Source organism: Vanellus vanellus, assembly GCF_965231255.1.
Source record: "Vanellus vanellus genome assembly, chromosome: 4".
Taxonomy (NCBI): Eukaryota; Metazoa; Chordata; class Aves; order Charadriiformes; family Charadriidae; genus Vanellus; species Vanellus vanellus.
This window is the reverse complement of record NC_138909.1, coordinates 15,948,285-15,972,680: the sequence shown is the minus strand read 5'-3', so window position 1 is coordinate 15,972,680 and position 24,396 is coordinate 15,948,285. Positions and strand designations below refer to the sequence as shown.

Below are 24,396 nucleotides of genomic sequence, written 5' to 3'. Positions count from 1 at the left end.
ATGTCCATGTCTAAAAGCAGTAAGAATCCAGAAACATGGCATCCTTGGGCCCAGTCTTTCTGAAGCACTAATACTGATGTGTATCCTCTCACACATTGATAGAATAAGGACATGCAGTGGTGTCTTACAATTTTTTTATTTTTTTTTTTAATCTTTTATGACTGGAGCCATCTTCTGCAGCCATCACTTTTTCCAGTAACTACGTTGCTGGAGAAATCACCCCAGAGGTACGAGGCTTGTTTCTTCCCTTTACTTGAGGAGTTTTGTGTTCAAGAAAATCATTCTGCAGCAGTCCTATAGAAGTTGTTCCTATTTGCAGAAAAGAAATGTGTGATTCTGTAATGGTAGAGATCATGCTGTAGATGCCTAGTGATTAGAGCAAGACAAGCTCAGCCATTTTCTTTGATAGGAAATTTTGAGAAAACTTAGTTAACAGAATAGGCAGTGAGGATAGAAAGTTATGTGAGAACCAATTTGGTCATTTATGTGACTTTGTTCTGTTCTTTGATTAAAAAGCCAGGTGTATTTATCATGAAGTTTATTTCTAGAAAAAAATCAGTAGCTTTTTTTTTTGTTGTGTAGACTGGTAACAGAAATAGTTATAGGAATGCATGGTGTAAAACTCTGGGATAGGTGTCCATTAGATTAAAATATATTTGTCTTTAAGAAGTGAGTGATTTAAAGTTAAATAGGAGCCAATTTACAGATGAAGTAGACTTTTTTATAAACTATTTATGAAATATAGTGACTCATCATGGAAACACTGGAGAAATAAGGCTAAAACAGTTTGGGAAAAGCAAGTGACAACTTCTGGAAGACAAGAAACAATGCCTCTTAGCCAGTGCTATCCTCACCTCATTTCTCTGTTAAGAAACAATGTCGATCCCAAGTCATAGTCTCAGTTCTTCACATTAATTAATTTTATTGTTTTTAATTCTCATTGCATATAACCAGATGGTTTAAAATAATGATTATTTGAGTTGATGGAATTTTCTACTGTGTTTTTTTTCCTATGTATCATCTACTTGTCTTTTCTGTGTTATTGCTACTTTAACATCATTGATAATAACAGCTAGGATGAGATAAGTATTTATTATTTTTAGTAACTTGAATTCTTTACGAGGTATGACCATGTTTCTAGTTGCATCAGGCCAATGCAGGGTATTGCAGAATTTATGTAAACAGTAATCAGTTTGCAAGTTGTTGCTTTTGGGTTTTTTGTCTTTGGCTGTAGTTGTCTTTAAGTTAGAGGGTGTTACCAATCAGAAATCAGAAATTTATACCTTTAGTATAAGGCAGGTGACATTTTAAATTGTATATGATTCTAGGAGCTTTTACCCTGATTGTTTTTTTTATTAAAATACTTTGAGAAGATAATGAGAAGGCATCAGGCTTTCCTTTGTTCCAGTTTGATATGATTTTTAACTGCAGTGTAGATTAAATTGCAGCAAGCTGATAGTGATGCCTAGGAATTTGCTTGTTTTAGTTGACTGTTTCAGTTTGGGGGTTTGGACTCCCCACTGCCTCTCCATATCTGCTGCACTCTCTTTGTGCTACTTATGTGGAGAAAGCTAATTTTTGCAGTGTTAAAATACAAAGGTCAACCAGGGGGTTTTGTGTTGTCAACTGAATACTTCATATTTAATTACCCAGAGATATTATTTTTTTATTTTTCTATTACCTTATATAAACCTATTGTATCTTGAAATACATCAGTTTAAAATATCCAATAATTACTTTATCTTCATTATCGTAATGACATTATGTATCTTCCTATATTGTGACTATTTTGATATGAAAATTTTGATAGTGATTAAATTTTGGTATTGATTATAACTGAATTTTTATGGCAATATCCATAAGGTGTATGTTTGGCATGGTCAGCAGCAACTCATACGGATTGTGTTATGTGCAGCTTGAAAGCATAAGCCTCTGTTGGTGCAGCTCAGTAGTAGTAAATTCTGGAACAAATTTAAATGCCCTATTTGTGCCAGAAGTTTTCACTATTGTATTGTTTTAAATACAGACATGTCAAAATATCTCTACATTGCTTAGCTATTTTGTTTTCATTTAAATGAACTTCATGAAGTGTCTTTGGTATTCTCAGAGCAATAAGGAGCATGACGTTTATATTAGCTAACATTATGAAAAGAATTTACTCTCATCCCTGTAATGAAAGACAGCAGTGTAATACAGACGGAGAAAGAGGAAAATAGTAGATTTATGTGGAACACTAATATTGAATTTCTTTTATCTTTGAGTGATTAGCCAGGCAATCTTTATGCTCTTTTAAAGAAGAATAAAAATAAATTCACATTACTTTTATAAAGATAATATCCTCTGCAGTCGGGATATCAGAATCTATTTACATACACTTTATGGTCAGTAAGTGCATATTATCCTTTAAAATTCAAGACATCTCTTGTGTATCAGAGTAGAGACGCAAAGAGATGATGGTTCAAGTGAAAGATGAAGTGATGTACAGTACAAATTTTAAAATTAGATCCATGCATCCTGAAATTCACTGTTTATTTTAATGCCCTTTGAATTACCCCCTTAGTGGACCACCTTTTGCAATATGCTGCTCAAACTGTGGAAAGCTGAGACCAGTATTAAAAGTCTGCATTGCACTAAGGAAAACATTTTGAGTTGGGTTTGGGATATTTTTTGTTGATTCTCTTTTTTTTTTTTTTTTTTTAATTTGAAAAAGTTAAATACAAAATAGATTGGACCACTCTGGTCCGTACTGATAATGCGAAAATGTAATGGTTCTGGTTTAGAAAACAGTTTAAATATGAATAGTTTAATCAATTATTATTGATTTAGCTAATACACAATTTCTTCTAGTTTAGACAGAAATATCAGATAACTGGGTCCTTGAAAGCTAATATCAACTCTGTTTTCTTTCAGAAATAAAGATTTGAAATAGCTACAGACCAAAAAATTTAAAAAGATATTTGTATGTGTTTATAGAATGTCTGATATATTACTTTGTCAATATTTCAGGTTTTAGCTCTACTTGGCAATGCTAATTTATTATACATGCTGTAGAAGTCTATGTTAGCACCTCACAGTGTTTCTTTTAATTTCTTTCATTTAAATTTAGGATTCATTTGATCAAAGACAAAGATGGCATAGATGATTATTTGGCGAAGAATATCAAAGGGTTGTCAAAACAAGAAGCTGCTGCGTAAGTTGGCTTTTTTGAGGAGTTTTAACATCCATAAGTTTATTGTTTCCTTTGTTTCTAGTCATCATAATCATTTAAATTTAAAGTTCCCTAGGCCCTACCCTTTTTAGTGGAAGTTGGCATTTAAAAATTGAAGTTGATATTAAATAATGATGGTTCATTTCTCCTGATCTTAAATATATCAAAGCATTTAACTCCTTGCTTTTACTAATTTGTATATTTACCAAAATATTATATCACATTTGTAACACTATGGTTAAGATTATGTCAGTAATTATATTTGAAATTGTGCTGCTTTTTTGTGTTTTTTTTTCTTTTTTTTTTTTTTTTCCTGAGCCTCTGTGAAATATCTCCTCTGGGGTGGAAGCTTAGTATACTGACATACACGTTCTTGTAATTTTGAATTATTATTTAGCCAAGCCCAAGTGCTGACTTCTGTGGTGAAGCATTTAATACACCATTAGTTATTTAAAAACCCAATGAATGAAAGAAATCTAGATGACTTTTGATTTCTTACAGCTGAGGTATTTACATTTAGAAGTTACAAGAGACTACGACTGACTTATTCTTCTGGAGTCTTTTAACAGATCTAGGGTTCAGCACCATCACATTTAATGAAAGAATTCTAACAAGTCTGAATTGCTGGTTGCTTAAGTGAGATGATTTATTTATTTCAATATTTAAATAATAAAAAGATGCATATACAAGGGCTCTAGGCACCTTAACAATTAATATTGCAAGATCACCCTTGCAGCACAAAAACATTCTATCAATCAGACAGGAATTCGACCAGCTAGTTTCTTGCAAAACATGCTTCTTTTCTGCTTCCTAGCCTAAGAATGTACCTGCAAACCTTCCCTAAAAACTTTCAAATTAAAATCTAGAAAATTATCAAATTAGAGTTGAGGGATAGTAACTTTAGCAGTGTCCTAAAACCATACCATATGATACTCAGCCAGCAGACACACTTTCCTGTGATACACTTCTGATTCGCCTTTATTTTTACAATGTTGACATGCTAAAGCTATAAGTGTTCTGGCTGTCAATACAAAGATTGTAATGTATCTGGTCTGATGATCTAGGAGAGTAGTTTGTTTAAAGCAAGGTCGTACCCCACTTCTTTTATTTGAATTAAGACTAGGCTCAAAGATGATGGACTAAAGATGAGTTCAGTGATGGGATTGGGCAGGACTTTCTCAGTATGTCATCCTCGGGTTTGCAAAGTTCACTGAGTTCCTTTGTTTCTGTTTGAGAGACTGTTATCACAGTCACAGTCTGTGGGAGAGAGCAGCCTGACAGTGACAGGGAAGTGAGTTAGGTGAGGCAGTGGGAAGTGCCATGTTACTGCTCTGTGAGTACACATGGTTGATGTGGGACAGTTACCTTTGATCATGCTGTCATACTAATTGTGCCAGATGCCATAGCTGGTTTAAATATTCCCTGCTTAAAGAGAAGGAAACTAAGATTGGTCTGTGACTCGGTCGTGTTCTGCATGAGCTGGACCAACATAACAAACAGATACTTACTGAGCAAATGCTGTGCTGGCAGAGGTCCTGTCTCCTGAATTAAGGGTAGCATAGTTGCTCTGTTAGGGAGGAAGAAGTATCAGACCTCAGGGGGCAAGCACAGAAATAAGTACATTTGCTTATTGTCACCCTAGTTCCATACCAGCTGCGCGGTGCTGCTGTAGTCATTACGCTACAACAATTGTTACAGACTGACTTGCCTTCCCAGTGAGCTGTTTCAGTCTTTAGCCCCAGTGGATTTCCGCAGTACACACACCGTGCTAGGGACAGAAGTGTCCTCTCTGTGATTACACAGGTAGTCACTGCTATTTTAGGAAGGCCTTGGGGCTTCAAAGTGCATTTTACAGCTCTGATTTGATCAGGTCAGCCTTTTACTGCTATTGAAAAAAAAAAAAAAAAACATACAAACAAAACAAAACAAAAACCACCCTAAAACCCCTTGCTATATGATTTTTCTTTTTACATCCAAACCCTGAGTCTGGAGGTTGTGGAAAAGGAAAATAGCAAGGAAATCTACAATGAAGTGAGAATTTTATCATCTATTCTGCAATACCAACACAAAGTGGGGTTTTTCCTTACTGTTTTGCAATATGCTGTTTTTCAAAGTTAACAAAGCCTCTTAGAAGATTAAACTGAAATATCATATGTATTCTGGTTCATTTTTATGGAGTTTTTTTAAGTATATCTTTTAAAAGATTACATTAGTGTTCTGTGCTTTTAATTATTCTCAGAATTTTAGCTTTTGCTAATAGCTCAACAATTACAAAATTTCTATAGTATGTAATTTACTAATGCTGGCCTATAAACATGACACAATCATTTGAGAGCAAACAAATGGTAACAAACTAGCAGCTACACAGTTATAATAGTATTAGGCTAGTCTAGTTATAAAAAACTAAATGCATCAACTGTAATTTTAAAATAAGGCAATGCCATATCTGTAAATGATCTTACTGAAATCAGGGTTATGCTTTGTATGTCTCAGCAGACAACAGGTATTTTTATTTTAAAAAGTGTGAGAAATGGCTTATAACATGCTGTGTAGTTTTTTTTAATATTGTTTCCATTCCAGAAGCAATTATTGCACTTCTTTATAAAAGGACAGGATATCTTTCTTTTGCCACCTAAATATCTGTACTTTTGTTTAATACAGAGGTTAACTTGATAAGTCAGTCAAGACATCTGTCTAAACAAATTCTTGTAGCCACACTCCTGCTTAATATTAAACACCCTTTGTTTTTTTGGGTACACGTTAGGCAGATAACAAATTTATTACCTCCTAAACAAAGGAGTGTATGGCTAGTATCACATTTATGGAAACAAGCCAATCTTTAAATCCGTTCCCTAAAATTATATCCTTCACAATATTCTTTAAAATTAAGATAAGCTAGTTGCTTCATAGTTGACGGGAGGAAAAGGTTTCAGTTATCCTTCTATTATACAGTATTGTACTCTGTTCCAAACTTCAGCAAATGAGAAGAATTCTGTTAAGTGTGTTTAAGTTATAATCTCATTTTTCTGGGGAAAAATGTGGAGATATTTTTTCCTTTTTTTTTTTTTATTTGTAATAATTTTTTGTCCCAGGGCAATATGATAGAAGAGGAAGAAAAACAGCGCTTAAGAAAGATAGCACTTTAATTATATTAAAACAGGATATTGCTTTGTTTTTTTCATTGATTTTGTTTTGTTTCCTTCTCTAAGACTTTAACTTGAAATAAGAAGTCAATGTGGTGTAAAAAGCTGGAAATGAGAAAAAAGTAAAGGTTCACATTAATGCAGAATGTGACTGCTTTCTTGCCACAGAATTAGGCTTTTGTAAGCTTATGAGGAGGTTGGCTGACTCCACTGGCCTTCAGTGTGCTTTCGCTGATACTTTTTGTTCTTGGTCTTGACTCACCAATCATTAATGGCTCAAAATCGGGTTGCAGTAAAAATTAAAAATTGTCCTTATGACTGATGTAAGAGTCAAAAAGTTCATGATGAAATGTGAAGTAAGGCATTTTCCATCAAGAGATTGATTCCAGGGTTGAATAGATTGGAGCCTAGAATGGGCCAGAATTTGATATTGTCATTCCTGTTTCCTGTTCTTTTTGTCAGGGCCAGAAAGATCAAGTAACTGTTCTCTCCTCTTCATACAAATGAAAATTGTCCAAAGTCAACCATGTCATCAAAAAAGAGTTAAAGACTAGAAAGAGAGACTTTGAAATCTTTTTGATGAGAGGAACAGTTTTGTTTAGTAGTAACAAAAAATATATTACATTAACAATTTTACTAGATGTATTTCTGTGAATCGGATGATGGAGTTCTAGTGTCCTCACTTAAGACTCATTGATAGTCAGATGATATCTAAATTATTTTACAGAGACGATAGGGGCTGACCTAGATATGCAGGAAATTTGTATTTGTGTTTTCTGTCTTGTGAGTGGTGGATCAGTGTGTTATGGAAAGCTTGCCTTGATAAATTTGTGTCAGAAAAGACATGCTCTGATATGACTTTTTCAGGCTGGAGACAAGATCATCGCATTCAATCAGATGTGTTTGAGATACAGTGGGTTGTTCTGCTTAGAATTCACCAGAAGGCGGGTCCACTTCATGATTACCTGGAACACAAAAAGGCAAAGGCTTTCATTCGCAGCTGGGCTGTGACCCCCAGAGCAATTGCCAGCTATCTCAGCTAATACTGGGCAGATCAATCTTTACAGATTTTATACTAAAAACTGGAATATAATATTTTTGCTCTAGGAATGATGACTGGTGAATATAGTAGCAATCCTTGCTTCCATAAACCTTTGTCCTTCTCTGCAAAAAGAGCAAAGGGACTTTCACATAAGTTCAACTGATCCAGAGAACTAAGTTAATCACCCCATATAATCAATAGAAATAATGAAGAATAAGTAATTTGATTAGTTGAGCCCCACCTTTTAGGATTCAGACAACTGCTTTAGAATAAGGTGAATTATACTTTTGAAGCACCTATTTCCGTTACTTATATAGAGAGCTTAGGGTGACAGGCTCAGATGTAGGCATGTACCTTTAGCGATGAATCTCACACTGGAGAACTATTGAATTTTGAAAGCTGTAAAAAGGATCAGGTAGAAGTCTTAGAGAGTTGCATTCACTAATTCCTGAGGCAGCATTTTTACAAGAAGCTGATAAATCCAAAACAAAAGTGACCTCGCATCAATTTAAATCTTCTGTTAGTGCCATCTGATAGAAGATTATTCTTCCATTCTTCAGTGAGAGAATTAAAAGGGACAAATCGTTTACTACCCTCCCCCCAAGTTTCTGCTGATTTCAGTGTCAGCGAGGTAGACTTAAGGAAAAAAGATGTCAGACAATTAATGAGGGATTAAGTGTTAGTGCTCGAGATAAGTTTGTGGAAATAAAAGATTTCTTTCCTACATCCTTACTTCTTCTACCAGTTGGTCTCAGAGCATTCAACCCTATCTGCCCTCCAAGACTAAAGAGGAAGAAACTTCCTCACCTGATTAGAGGTCAGGGTGATCCAGAGAGTCCACTGAGGGAGAAGAATGGGGTTTGTGGGCTGATGGAGAGGAGAAGGCCTGGCTTGAAGGGTGTTTCATTCTTTATTTTCATCATAGCCATGATGGACTAGGAAGCCCTACTATTAGACTTGGCTTCTTCTATTCTTGTCCTCTTTTTATAAGTTTATTAAATAGAGAGTTTTGGTACTCAGTTTGAGATTTATTTGCTTTTCTGTTTGTCCTTATTCTAGTGTATTGAATTGATGGACTGGTTCTTTAAGGAAGCTGAGCACAAATAGCTGATTGGCGTTTTGATTAATCCAGACTTTTTAGTAGCTTTCACCTCTACCAAATAAATTTTTAAGGTGATTACATAAATGACCTGTGAAATCTTTTACTCAACAAGTAGATTGGAACCTTCTTTCATTGACAGCTTATCATATTGCCATGTTTTCCTTTTCACAGTCTGAAATCTTTACCACGGCTGCCCAATTTGAATATATATAATTTAGGCTTGGGAATTTTGTGTTGTAAGGTGGATTTGATCATTTCTTTGTTATGGAGTGAGGCTCTCAAGGGAAAAGGGAGGGGGACTGCCAAAAATAAGTGTTAGGAAAAATATCTTATTGGTGTGGGGTTAAGGCAAGGAAGGAGGAGGGACAGCTGCTATTAGTAGAAAGCTTGCAAAAGGCAACTTCAGACATAGGCAATGTGTAGGTGCAGATTCTGCTTTTCCCTTGTATTTCAGTCCTTCATCACACAGCACTGATTTGAGCTGCTTCTGTCTGTAAGACACTATGAAGACAGGAGAGAGGAGAGCTCAAGGCAGCAAAAGGAGAAAGAAGTAATCTGTTCTTTCCCTTTCGTGTTCAGGTCCTAGCAAGATTTTGCTCTTCTTGCTGATGGCAATCTTAGGATATGACCTGTGAGCACCTTATGACCCTCTTTGTTCACATTACTCTGGTTGAGAACTGATGGAATGTTGTGTCAACTTGTTTACATTTTATGAGGATATTTCTTCACTTTTAAATACTAAAAACTATGGAAAAGGGTAAATCAGAACCAAAGAAATGTATCCTTTCATAGTAAAAGAAATTTTAAATTAAGGCACTCTATCCCAAACTCCCTGCTGATTGTGGAAAGGGAGATGGCGCAAGTCACTTATTGAGCTAGATGATAAATTTTAAATTTCTTTCACAATATTATTTAAATATGTATTTTTTTCTGTCTGAATAATTCCTAACAATCTTGCTTGCCATGACCAGGATTCAATGTTTATTAAACAACTTTCAAAAAGAGATTTTAGCACTTAGAGGCACACATTCTTTTTGGTCAAATGAATGATCTCTGCGAATTTTGGGCCTGATAAACATATTATTTAGTGTAATTAAGCAGTGATCTAAAGAACGGAACTGTGTGAGAAGTGAATGGTTTGCCTTTCCAAAAGAAACTTCTCTGTGCTTTAGTGTAATGTGAAAGGTTTTTCTTGAAAAGGTTAAAAAAAGTTCTAATCAACTTCTGTACATTATGTAGAACTTCATTTTCTAAACTCTGCAAAAGAAAGTTTCATATTTAATGGGAAGTCATGAATTATTCCATTTATTATCTACTTCCTCCTTTCAAAGACATGATCTGGATAAAAGGCGGGGTGAATAATTTCAAAAAATACAATACATTTTTAATGGGAAGGTGCAAACTACAGATTCTCATGACTATTAGCAAGTATAGAGGAAACAGAATTTTACTTGCAAAAACTCATCAAACTCTTGCAAAGATAAAATACATGACATACTTTAATAAAGAAGAACACAGTGAGCTGAAGTTTTTCTTTTTTTATGTAACTTGTTGTTTTTACTAAGTTTGGTCTTACAATTTTCTAGTGCTTTCATTTCTCAATAGTTCAACAATATTTAGTACTGAAGATAATGTACAAGCAATACACAACTGCTTCTTTTTTAAGACTCCGTAAAGGTGAAGCATCTCTAACATACAAAAAAATTCTGAAATAAAGAAAGTCTAATTTGCCTTCGTACAATCATGACTTCCTAATAATTCTCATAGTGAATCCTTCTGAATTGTGTAAAATCCTCTTTTTTCTTTTCCTCTTAATCTCTGTGTGGTCTATTCTCTTAATCTCTGTGTGGTCTATTTGTCCTTAGACTACTGAGTAAGTTCTTTTGGGAACTTTTATGAGATATCATAAACAAAAGCAAAAATACTGTGGGAATTGTTCATACTTCAATTGTTCAATAGTATAGAAAATGCATAGCCTTGTATAGGATTTTATGGTAATTCATAGCATCAGCTTGGGAAGACACAGAAGGTAAATAATTATTATTATCTTTTTCCAAAGATACTTTTTGCACACTGTGAAAGAAACTTGCAGAGAAATTTAATGACTTCTCTGATATCATGCAAGACAAATGGAAACAGTTCCAAACTCGCATGTTTCTAGCTCTCAGTCCATTAGGTCAGCTCTGAAATAAAAGAGGAAAGTTGAGAAATACTTCATTTTGATAAATAATAGCCCATGAAATATGGTTGGAATTACTTTTTGTTAATGAACATAATTAATTTAGAAAGAAAAGCAGAAAGATTAATTAAGATAATGTTTTTTCTGATTACGCTTGAAATAATCACAGGTGTGTGTGCAGAAGGTGTGTGTTCTTCTGTATGAAGAACATTTTTATAACGGTAGCACGTTTATCTTTATTTTTAGTGCTTTCTTTGCATTTATGTTTAGGGACATTATGTTCCAAAAGTTCATTGCTAAATTTATATTTCCATTTTCTGGGTTAATGAGGATTCTTAATTATTACAGTACTTACATTCATTTTAAAATACTTTTTCTGTGTCATCCTTTGATGTTTATAATTGATTAATTTTTCATTTTATGTAGTGTTAAAGTGGCAGTGTAGCTTTGAACAAAAGGAAGCGAGTTCAACGTATGTGTTCTTTGCAGGAGCCTGCTGACAGGTTATGCATCCACTTCTGATTGCATGATTTAGGTTAAAGTGTGGTTTGACAACAGAGGCTGTGAGGCAGTAGATGAAAAATACTGCATTACTTATGCTGAAAGTTATTGTACCTATATATGGTATAAAGTACCTATATATTTCTTTTCTGATATACTTTATTTTCATTTTTCTATTAATAGTTCTGCATACATAGCTCCATAAACCTTTTCTTATTTAAAAAAAAAATGTTAAAAAAGTCAATTTCAAGTAGGTGTTCTTCCCCCTCTTGATGTACAATACAAATTGTAATGCAGTATTTTTTTATTTATTCTTTAGAGTAGGGAATTCTTTTTATAACATTTGGAGGGTTGGTGTATTTTATACTTTCTGTATTAGGACATTAGCTACTTCAGCTTTATAATTTGGAATTAAAAAACATGCACGCCACCCCAATATAATTTAGTTGTCATCTTTAATAATCAAAAATTCTGATGTGTAAGCTAACAGTCAATTACTACTTAATGGCATTTACTGTACTTTCATATCTTTCTTTAATGAGATTACTATAGTCTACATTTTAACATATTACCATCCAGTTAATATCTCACTAAAAGAAAAGTATTTAAATGTACAATCTTTAAACTAGGATTAAAGAGGGCTGTGCCCTGATTCAGTGAAAGAGCTTTGTATCAGTAGCAGTATGTGGTGAAAATGTGGTGAGTACCTTGATCAACTGAGGGCTCGACTCACCAAAGTACGTATGTATATGAATTTTCACACTGAACTCAGGTACTCAGACAACTCGACTATATTTTCAGGTTAGCTGTGTACTTAACTTCTGTAGATTGCAGCCCAGACACATGACAAGATTTCAGCAGTGTGAGTAAATGATTTTATACCACTGTAACCTGGATCGTAGCATCACTGAACGCGATAGTCAAACCTTCAGCTTCCGTATTTACCAAGTATTTGCACAAGTGCTTTTTGTGTTCAGCAAAGCCTTGCAGAAGTTTTAACTATATTTTTAGATGTGGGTCACTAACAGTATTGCAAAATGGTCATGTTTTTTCGGCTGTCCAGCTATTACTAAATAGTAATTCCTCTTTTGATTCTTAGGCAGAGCAGCCTGAAGTTATGAATTCTTACAGCATGCTTGGCTTTTTAGTGTTTCGTATACTATATTTGTTTAGTGAGGAAATTCTTGTGTCTCCTTGTTTATGTTGTGTGTGTTTGCATATAGGTTAAATACAAAGTAGCTAAGTATTCACATACTTGACGTAATTTAAACTTTCTTATAGATTTATAGACAGGAAATAGGGGGAGGTAAAATGTATTTGTTTAAATAAACTTAAGCAAAAATATCTTGGTTATTTTTTCATAATTTTGTGATCCTTAGCTAAGGCATTTATATCAGTCATTGACGTGCCAACTGCAGAAGGAAATCCCAAGTGGATGAAATCTATTTGAATATAGTTTTTAAACATTATAATAATTGGTAGAGTAATTATTTTACACTGGAAGTACACTTTAATATTTTATATACTATCGTTGTTTAATCCATGCCATTTTGTGCTTTACAAAATGTGATTGCTACAGTACACTTGTCTTGTAATCAGCAGCTGGCATTAACCTGTAGTACTAATTAAATCCTACAAAACCTCAAGATATTAACTGTGATATTAAAAAAAATAATAATTTGTCATCTGAAAATAGTAGACTTTTGCACTTACTTTGCATGTCTGTAATTGACCACACCACACAGGAGGCGTGGAGAATTAAGCTCCGGATAAATAATTCTGTTATGCTATACTATTTTGATTATTTCTAACACTAGTACCTTCTTCTTGGCCTCTTAATTTCTTTTTTCTTTTCTCTCTTTCAGTGTAAAGGGTAGAATGCAGGATTTTAAGTTAAAGGGAATGCAGTATGGTAATGTCCTGATCTCCCAGCATTGCTGAAGGGTCTTGTAATAATAATATAGGAAGGTCCTTGAGATTGTAACAACAGTGTAATTTCATTAGCCTCACTGAAGGTTAGTATTTATAATTTTTGCACTGGTAAAGGCAGATTAGAATCAGATTTCTGTGATTCCTCAGCACAACTCTAGATCGTTTTAGACTAGCAATGATAATAATAAAAGAAATCAATGTAAGAGAATTATATAAGTAGCTGTATAGTTTAAGAAAAGTAAAATACCTGTAGCAATATCCAGGTACACTTGAAGCACAGTGTTAACAATAGCAGTGCCTTTTCAAGCTCGCAGGTACACGCTCAGTAAATAGCTGCTTCCACCTGGGTCGTATTATACTGCATGAAATCATCATCTATAACATGGTACCAGTAAAATGGCAACTTTAACTTTCAGTGGTTATTTATTTGGTGCTAAAAATTCTTCTGACACCCACCCACCCATGACACACGCACAGAAGCGCACAGAATTTTTCATCAGCTCACGCATAAAATACTGCATCACAGTAACTGCTGATGTAGGACAAATGCATGATATCCAACCAGACACACTAAGTGGACCTCATTTCACTGTTTTACCCAACCTCTGTAAATAAACATGTAGCAACATCAACAGGGTTTTGGTAATGCCAGAGGTGAGTGTACAGTCGGAGGAACAGTGGATTGTCAGCATCGTCTGTGTTTGTGTTAAGTATTACGGTTTTCATTTGTTGACTTTCATGGGTTTTAAAAAAAATGAAACAAATATGCTTTTAAATCAAAATCAGATTAATTGGCATCTTTGTTTTAAGCATAAATACATAGATATGCTCCAGATTTCATTAAAAAATAATTTGTTTTAAAAAAATCCATCTGAAATCTTTTTCTGCTAGCACGCACGTACGATCATTCAAAAAGGAAAGAGGACGTTAGGTTTATCTTCGTATGAAGGTTCAATTTTAAAACTAAAGACAGCCAGCGTTACAAAGCTGTCTGCTCCTTCCAATCCGGCTAGTTGAATTGCTGGCAGGCAATGTTTGCGTGTTTTCGGCGCGGTGCTGCGGTGGCACCGGGTAACGTAACCCCCCGCGCAGCCCCGCGCTTCTCCCGCGCCGCGCTGGCAGCGCTCCGCGCCCCGCGTTTGATCCCCGCTGGTGCCCTTCTTTGTTCTGCGGCCCTCTGCCTCGCCGCGCTGACAGCTGCCTGATTAACATGTCCTGGCTGCAGTTTCCCAGATTTCCAGTAGATGCCCCCAGAGACCATTAAACCTCGTGAACGTCTCCACTTCAGGCGCATGAAAAGGCCAGTCTTTTTTCATTTTGCTTCTTGGAGTAACATAATTGTTCAAAGGAAACCTAAAGTCGCCGTGGATGCAATGCAGAGAAACAAACTTACTTTTTGAATAATAGACCATAATTTATTAGGTAGTAAGGCTCAAAAGTTTAGTGCAAACTAGTTTATTAATGTAGTAGAAAACTTACTGTTAACAGTTAGATTTTGTAAAATGTCACGAACATTTAATTAGGTATCAGGTTTTGCTATTGATATTAGAAATAAAGTCATCTTTTATGTAAAACATGAGATGTTCTGTTTCACCTCTTATTTTACGTGCTGCCTGACATTATAAAAAGAAGTATGAAAAGGATTTTGAGGATTGAGAATTTATAGTTTATCTCGAGATATCGTGAAAAGTTTACTTCTGTCACCTACACTACTGCTCTGTTTGAAAGCACTGGTTTTTGGAAAAAAAAGGACACTGGCATTTTCATCTGGAACTTTGACGACTGAAAACATTCAACTGAAACAATTTCAGAATTCGTTGCAATGTCAAGCTCTCTTAGGTGTCATGAGTACCATTCATCCCCAGTCATTTCTCTCCCCATTTTATTGTTTGTGTGTGGTCAGTCACCTGTGGCTTATATATTGCAGAAACTTAAGGAAACAATAGTATTAATATTTTGCACTTTGTGTGTTTTCTGGTTTTAAGTGTAACTGAGAGATAACTTTTATCTTTATGCCTCTAAAATTTGAATGGTATACAGTAGATTGCTTCATTGCTTGTGAGTTAAAATCAGTTATCTTTGCCTCAAACAAAAATGTGCTCTGTGCTACATAACTTCAGCACTATTTCAATTTCTTTATTAATTGGCATGGGATTTATTAAAAGAATATCAACACTAATTTTTAAAACTGACCTATTTTACTGTATGCTTTGTTTTCCTGTATTGATTTGCTAATAATGCTGTCTTGTGGGGAAATTGTGCTTTGACATCAAGTAAAATGCATCAGTCTACAGGAAATAACATGTTACATGGACACAGTTTTTCTATTTAAACGAATATTGGTACTGTGCTCAGTGAGTATGCAGTAAGTGTTAAAAATTAACAGAATGATGGTTTTTTTAGTCACTGTTAAGATCTTTTGGCAGTACTTTCTTGTTTACTTCTAATACCTCGAATGAGGTAATGCATGCACACATATACACATTTATAGATCACATTATATAAATAAATATGTATGTATGTGTGGCTTTTCCACAGATTGTTTTTCCACTGCTCTGAGTTATATTACCGTAGGATTCAGTCCTAGGCCTTTGGAAGTTGGTAGGAATTTTTTACCTATATTTTTCAGTTGTTTTTTTTTTTTTTGTAAGATAGAATTTTAGAACAGGAAGAAGAAGGCATTCCATGTACAGAGTAGAGAATACACTGTACTGTATGAACATAATATCTTTACAGTATTTTTAAGCCATATACTGTGCATCTGATATATGACAAACATAGCATATTCTGGCAAATTAAAATGTAAATGTTTAAAAATATTTCTCATTTACTTTTCTGAGATAAATGTTGCAAATGTTTTCTGGTACACAATAGTTGTATATTCTCCCTTATCTGTGTGAACGATGTGTGCTTTTCAATCTCAAAAAACACCTATTTATATGTTAAAGATAAATTCAGTACTGTCTAGTCTAAATCATATCAGGATTTTGTAATATTTTTGTGTTCAGTTCTGCTACTGAAATGTAAAAAATACATATGAAGGATTAATGTGCATCTGTGTAGTAAGCAATAGATTTTATTTTAATCACATCAAATATGCAATAATGTAGATTTAATTCTTACCTTACATTACTGTTTATTTCAATGACAGCTAACTAAGAAGTTTTTTACGTCACTTCTGTCTTATTGGCATTATTTAAGAACTGCAGTAGCTCTTTTTAGGCTAGAAGTATTAGTCTTATTAGGCTATTATTTAGCATAAGGACATCTGAATTTGTTACATATACAATAAATATCAGTTTTCAGAATTCCGTATTTATTTTAAAACTGCTGAGAATTTAAAGTTAAATGGATTTTAATCTAAAGAGACAGTCTTGAAAACAGTTTGGAAACTTAATGGAATATACAAAATGAAATTAACACATCTGGGTCCTTGCCATTTTACTGTGACAAAGGTTGGTTTTCTCACACTAGATACCTATGCCTGCAAACCTTTACATCTCTACTTTAGTGTTGCAGGCAGTCCCATTGGACTCATAGTTTTCTCCAGGATAGAACACAATGATTGTTTCATGCCACATAAAAGAAATATTTTGATTATTTCCATAAATAATACCTCAAAAGATATACTACCTCTTGAGAATTTTTGATTACACAACTTTTTGATATGTATATCTTATCAGAGTTTATGAATGAGATAAGTTTGATATAAATTCATCATTGTATCATTTGATTTTAAAATTAGGGAGAAATTATCAAACTTTTGCATCAGTAAAACAGTTCCGGCTGAAGTTATATGCTAAACAGCAGCAAAATAATATCTAATGATTATGTTTCTGGCATAGCATTTGTTTGACGTTTTAAACCAAGCCGTCATATCCTACAGCAAAACTATTTAACATATACATTGTTTTGACATGCGGAATGTGCCTCATTTTTCCCTGTGCACTGTTTTAAAGCAAACTAAGAGTTCATTGTGTTTTCATGAACTAGTGTAAACATGGGGTTTTTTTCCCCATCAGTCAGCCTCTTTTACCAGTACCAGCTAAAGAATACCAGTGTATTTTTAACATGTTTTCAATATATATAGGTATTTATTCATTATTGCGATATTTCCTTCCCTAGGGTATGACATTCATAATCGTATTTTAGCAGAATGCTTTTTGAGCGGAGAGAAAAATACCCCTTCCCCGCTGCTGAACTGCAGAGGTCTCTTCTTGAAAGCCGTTTTAGTCATCTGTACTTATTTGGTAAGGAGGAGAACAGAATGCAGGTTTAAAGGCTTAAAATCTATCTTTCTTATTCCCAGTAACAGGAATTCATACAAGAAGAACATCTGCATAGACATGCTGCGACAGGGTTATCACGAGTCCTTCTCCGAGCTCTTCGCTCTGATACAGAAGTGGAATGCCTTGAGGGAGGCTGCAGGGCCTGGGTCAGCCATATGGCAGCAGAAGTCCCTGGAGGAGCAGCCTGATAAGCTGGATCAGCTTTACCACTTCCTGACCAGGGCTGAGGCAGCCCAGCGAGCAGGTAAATGGGGGGATTGTGGGTAGCAGAGCAGCGGGAGCCGCAGCCGCCAATGCCTGGGGGAAGCTTCCAAATTGTTTCATGTATGAATTTGAAACGTTACTGCATCTTAGCACATTTCAGCCTTAGTCAACTAAGCTGTATTTATAGAATAAATGATTAGGAGCTGCAGATATCAGGAGAGGTTTTGTGAAGGAAAAAAAAAAAAAGGAAAAACATGCAGAGTGCGTTATGATATCATCAGAAATGTTTGATGTATTTATAGCTTTGATAACATCTCAATTATTTTCTCATAGTTTCATTATTTATTATTTTTCTTTCTCTATTGATTTGAGTAGCTGGTTTTGTATTAGAGAAATTTAATAGGTAAAATGCTGTTTCACACAGTAATAGTTTTATAAATCTGATTTTATTAAATACTCTGTCTGCTAACTGTGTTTGGATTTGTGACTGACTTAAAAAGGATTGTGAACGTGTCAAATAAAATGCAGCACACAGATGTAACATGCCACCTGTGAATTACTAGATATTAGTGAAGACATAACTCCAAATTACTGTATTTTCTCTATTGCCTACTATTTACTAAGCACTTGTATTTATCATTTCCTTTTACTATAAATAGTAACATAACTTAGTCTGTCTCCTTTGGAATAATTGTAGGAATGGAGGCAGATAAAGCTCTAACTGCAATCCTGTTTCATGGCTGAGCTGATTTCACTATAGTTGGCTTGTTTCAGGTTGCATTTTTGATCATTACAAATATGGAAATCTACAATAAAGCTTGTGAATTTGAAGTCTAAGCTTTTTGGCTGAAATTTAGATACAGACAACTTCATTTCAAAAAGGAGCAACAAAAAAAAGTTCTTTCAGCTTTCAGCCCTTAAAAAATGTTCATTTAAAATGTTTATTTTGTGTGTACTATGAAAGCCAAAAGTTGTGTTTCTTTCTTTAATTCACAGTAATCCTACACAGGAAGTCTAGCCAGCCCATGATTGGAAGAAATCTTCATATTTGTCTGGAGTATGACTAAAACCTAAATAGAGACCCCGGTAGCTTGCAGGAGTACAAGAGAGAAGTTTTGTGCTCAGACTACCTTGGCAGAAGCATACTGCCAACGCTTTGATGTTCAAAAAATAGTAGATGGAGCTTATCCTGATGGGTCTGCTTCCTGCAGCTGCTTGAGCAGAGCATTTTGCCTCTCTTTGGTGTGTGATATTTTTCATTGCGTGCTAGGCTCTGTAAGTCTTTCACCTCTTGAAGAGACAAGATACCACCAATTGTCTGACTAATTGTATCTTGCCTCTAGGAGAGAATGTCTCCCAACTTTGCTTGTTAAAGTTGGTTAAAATGAAAGAAGAGAAAATAATGAGAACGTGCCAATAGAGTTGACAAGCATCTTTACTGAATTGCTAGATCAAGGTATAGTTAGTTTTGATTTTTTTTCACTGGTTTCAGTGCAAACCTTTGCACAAATCTTTTGTGTGTTTTAAGTGAGGTTTGAGTCACCTGGCACATGAAGGGGTGGATACTAATTCATGTTGCAGGTGTTAGAGCTAGTAGTGCTGTGGAGATAACTTATGAATTATACAGCTCATCAAATACTCATTCAGTAGTTCCACTAATCCAGTTACTCTCTTATTCTAATCAAATTGCTTGGGGCTCTGGCTTATGATCTCCTGACAACTCCAGTTGACACCATTTAAGAAGTGTTCAGCAGTTCACTTCAGCTGGAACTTATCATGATGTAGCAGTCACAACAGCAGCTGACCTGCATTTGCTCTTCAGCCACCACAGTTCAAGCTTAAAAGCTTGGAAGTACTATTTGGGGAGAGTTTCACAGTGTGGCTGTTGTCACTAACATTAGGCTAACAGAAAGTTTACCTGTCTCAAGTATGCTGTCCTGAGCTAACCATTGTGTTGAAGAAGAGAGTAGCAGGTATAAATTATGAAGAAGAAAAAAAAAAAAAAAATATCTTCACGACTTGTAAGTTTTTTGATGAGTTTAAACTTCATGAAGGGGTTGGTTTTGAGCCTGAAGTGGTTAGGTGGAAAATAAAGCTTCACTTACTGAGTCAGTAAACAATTTTTGTATTTGTTATTTAATTTTTCTTACCTGATGTTTTTGTATCATATAGTGTTGCTGTCTTAATTGTGACTATAACTTAAAACTGTTGCTCTTAAGTTTAGAGTTTTATGGTTGTTACTGTAGTGCACAAAGCTAGGTATTCATACGCTTTCCATATTTATTGATGGAATATATTAATCTTTTCATTTTTTTTGGTAGTTTGCAGTTATAGGATACTATAATGCTGGACACAAACTGTTTGCTTTAACAGAATTAGCACCATCGATCACAATATGGAGGCTGATACCAAAGACCAACGATTTTCTTTACTGTTGGGTTTGAAAACATTAACATTTTGTTTACCAGCATTACATTGAACAGACCATTTACCTTTACGTACGCCAGTGAATGTTCTCTCTGTTTTCATTTTTAGTGGAACATTTTGATTGAACTTCAAATCATAAAGGAGTCATTTTTATTTTTTTTTAAATCGGCTCTTACCAATAATATACTGTGTGCAAAGAAAACATCTTTTTTTCTGTCCAACTTAATCTCGTTGTCATTGTATTTGAATACCTCTCAAGTATTTAAAAAATAGAGATCTAGCATTAATCCTTGCAGCTTCTCAGAAAAATAGCTGACAGAGTTATTTTGCCTTAGATACAGCATTATCCCAAAAACACTGGCAGGAGTATTGGCAATACTCGACTGCATTCCTATTTGGACTTTTTTGATGCAAATAATGTAAATGCTTCTGACTTCAAAATTGAGTTCTTTCTAATTATTCCTTAATCTTCCTTCTTTATCGTGGACTAACCTCTCTTTTTACTAGTTCTGGTATCAGTAGTTTTGTTTCTTTCTTTTTTAAAAAAAAAAAAAAAAGGAGAAAGTTTAGCTGTTTAAATATGTACAGTTGTAGAGGTGCTTTTTATAAAAGGATGCAGGATAAATGTCAAAGCAACGTATCTACATAGCTCAGAGTTTGATGTATACCATCATTTCTTAGCACATGTATGAAAAGGGGTTGTTTTTTCAAAAAGAAAGTTACATTTTGAGGCCATGGAACGGCCTGTCCGATTGCTTGCTTGCCTGCCTGATTGTACTGCTCAGAGTAATTTCACTTAAAGATATAATTTTCCTTGAAAGGTATAATACAGTGCTGGCAGGTTGTTGTTGCTATCCCTTTGAGGAGCCATAGCTCCCTAGTCCCTACTCAGTACTGTTCTGCCAGTTAGCAGGAAGGGAGAGTTTGAAGCTGCAGTCCATCCTTGTCTGACATTAAGGGTTGCTAAACCCTAACTAAATATTCATTACTATATTAACTAAATATCCTTTGGCTGCTGATACCCTGTGAACAAACGATGACCATACCCTATGTCAGTGTGCCAACTGAATAGAACTCGTTTTGTTCATTTTGTCTGTCTAAGACCAAGACAAAATTCGACCATATCTCTGTGTGTTTGAGTGGGTTATGGGGAAGAAGCAGGAACAAAGCAAATCCAACTAAGTATTCTACTTATATTTTGGAATTTTTGAACAGCGCCCAGCGCAATGTGTGCCTGAGAGAACAGTTCATTGTAATGATAATGTTGCTGTTCCTCAGAAAAAAATATTTAAAAGCTAAATTAAAACCTTTAAGCTGATATTTGCACAGGCTTTACCACAGGAATGTAACTGATTCTTTAAATCACTACTTGGCTGCTGCAGTTTGTCTTATTGTTTTAAAACGCATTGCCAGTTTACTTGTTGGTTCTCTATGCTCATTAGACTAAGCCACTTCTTTGAATCATCTCGTCAAAGTATTGTGTAGCTATTTTTATTTAGTTAGTTAGCACTGAGCCTACCAGAAGAATGATTGATAGTATGCAGATTATACTGTAAAACATCAGTTGTATGTTTTAGACTGAGGCTTGCCTCTCAGTGATAGTGTGCCAAATTTGGGTTTTGTCAAATTAGAGGTCACCTGTCCCAGTATTGTTTCAGAAGGGCTTGAAAAGTGTTGCTCTTAATTGAATTACATATTAATACATCTGAATTACATACTAAACGTAGGCTTGAACCCTAACTGAATCCTTACCTAGAACTAGCAGAGGCCTTGAAGAGCTTATATGATCGGTGCTTGCTAGAGTGAGCTCGTTTGCTGGTATTGTACAAGTTGAAGGGGATGCAAGGCGAGTTACAGCTCAAGAACAATTAAAGGGAGAGATGTCTCAGCCATTGGCTCTACTTTGGCAGAGCAGGGGAGCAAAATGCCACAGTTCAGTGACTGCAAGGTGTATTGAGCGGTCAGAACTATAGTGGCAGATCACTTTGTTCACTGTGCCAAAGCCAATGCATGGAACCTATACTTGGGTAGGAACGTGCCTTCAGAGGGGAAAGACACTGCTTATTAGTTGATCGTTGGGACAGCTGGTGGAGAGTAGGAGTTAAGACCTGGAAGCTGCTGGCTTTCTCAGATTCCATCTGCTCCTGGTTCCTGACCCCATGCAACCTTTGCGGCGTGCGCTATGCTAAATGTTGAATCTGTACTTGTGCTACAGGCTGCTGACCCTTGTTCTAGAGAATATCAGACACCCAGAATTAGAGGGAAGTGCTAACTGGGCTCTTTTTTTTCTCACTTCAGTGTAGATAAAACTTTCGACAGCATGAGTTATCATTTGTTGTTGTTGTAAAAGATGACTTTTCATAAGGTTTATGAAGCAAGCTTGAGTATTTGATGCGTTTGCACTGGAAAATCTTTCTTTGTCTGAGGTACTTGAGGTTGAAAACAGAATTTAGCGTTTTACAGTGGAAAGCTTTTCTGTAAGATTGCACACTTATGCCAGGCTAGAAACTTTGCATTAACCATACTACCCATGCTATTTTGGGGGGGGGGGGGGAAGAAAAAGGTTATGCATTAAAAAAGGAAAGGATAAACATACCAAAACCTCTTTTAATATTTGCTTGGAGGAGACATAGTTTTGTTTGGTTTTGGGGGGATGGGAAAAGGAATACTTTTATTTTCTAAGCAGCTTTGTTCTTCTCTGCTTAGTATTGTATCACAGGAAAAATGCAGCAGTTGCTAGACACCAATGGAGGAGTTTATTATTTTTGTAATTATCTTGCAAAAAGTGAAGGGATTCTGCTCAGGAAAGAAGTCAAGCCTTCTCAAAATATAGCAAATTGAAGAACTACCATTACTTCAACAGAAGCAATGTTTCTTAGAAAATTTCACTAGTGTGTTTTCATTGCAATGGCTTGGAGCTCCCCTTTAGTGTCCCAGATTACCAGTTAATTGCTTTATATCATTATCATTAGATAGCTTTATCCTTACTTGGCAGAATTATATTCCTTAGCATCTTTGTATAGATTGGACTTTCATTGAATATACCTTCATATATTCATATTTCATTGGATATACCACACCTTACATACCTACCCGTGTTGGAGGAGTGTGTTCCGTGTACACCCTTCCTCATGATATCTAGGAAACAGAGGCTCTTCCTGAAACTTGATGGTGTCAGCATGCTACCCCACAGCAACCTTTCTTCATTTCATGTCAGTTTAGCTTATGGATGAACTTTCTGGAAAAAGGGAATGATTGCGTGGTCTTCTCCCTGTAGGTGTAGAGGCATGATTTTCCTGAGCAAGCAAGTGGGACTGTTTCTTTGCTGTCTGTGGATCCAGGTGGAAATAACTGATCACAGCACCATATTCTGTTACTGTTCATGCATCTCTTTGGCCCAACAGCCTCCATCCTGTGTGAATTTTTCACAGCATCAACTGTCTTGCTACTAGGTCTTCGGTATTGATCTCTGGCAGAAGAAGAATGAAGCTTCCAGTATTAATGATGTCTCATTCTGACATCAAAAATTACTCCTGGTGACTTAATTGATCATAGGCCACACCTTTATGTCTTCACAAGTGAATGGTCAGTTATAATCAAGTCATACTCACTAAAACCAACTAACTGAATGGGAAGATGAGTGTTACCAACTGTTGATAAGTTTCCATATGGCCTTCATCTCGCAGGGACAAATGACTGGTGATTTTTTGAGTGGAAAATATTGAACCATAAATAAATGTTGAAAAGTTTCTTTCTGATGCCTGTATCTTAAGAATGAGTACAAATTCTATTTTCCATTTACAAGAACAGCCTCTTTCTTTTCTTCTTCAAGGAAAATACCAAGTCAGGATCTCATCACGATGTTGTTTTCATCTCTTCTCTAAAGACCATTTCTATACTTCTTTTCCTTTCTTCCGTTACATCCTGTCACAAAGGAGATCATACAGTGGCAGCAGTTATACTTTAATTATAGTAGTATGGCTTGGAGATCTTCTAGATGTTTCTTTTGCTGTCATCTTAACTCTGTTGGGATTTTCATACTTGAACTCCACCTCACTATCCCTGTGAGTTGTGCTACTTAGTAGTTGTCTAGCTGAACACAACAAACATGCAGACCATGGATTTGAACGATCGTCTGTTCCATGCACACCTTTGCTTGCCAAGGGAAGAGTTCCTGAGAAGAGCCCAGGAATAAACAAAGATACTGTTTGGTGGGCCAGTCGGGGACTATGGCTTGAGCATTACAAGGATAGATCCTACTTGACAGTTGAGATGCACCTGAAGAGATCCTGAGGCAGAGCAGGAAAAACCATATGTGTTTAGTATATGGGGTTTAATTTTTAAGATCAAGTCAGAGGGATTTTTTTAT

The 24,396-nt window shown here is 35.3% G+C and overlaps 1 protein-coding gene across 1 annotated transcript in view; it reads left to right on the top strand.

The window, feature by feature from the left end:
- TTC29 (tetratricopeptide repeat domain 29) overlaps positions 1 to 24,396 on the top strand; it is a gene marked incomplete at its 3' end in the record, with an annotated part of 307,765 nt that overhangs the window by 174,815 nt on the left and 108,554 nt on the right. The window contains 2 exon segments of the mRNA XM_082482455.1: positions 3,107 to 3,190; positions 17,417 to 17,640. Of these exon segments, the coding sequence (XP_082338581.1) occupies positions 3,107 to 3,190; positions 17,417 to 17,640 (308 nt within the window).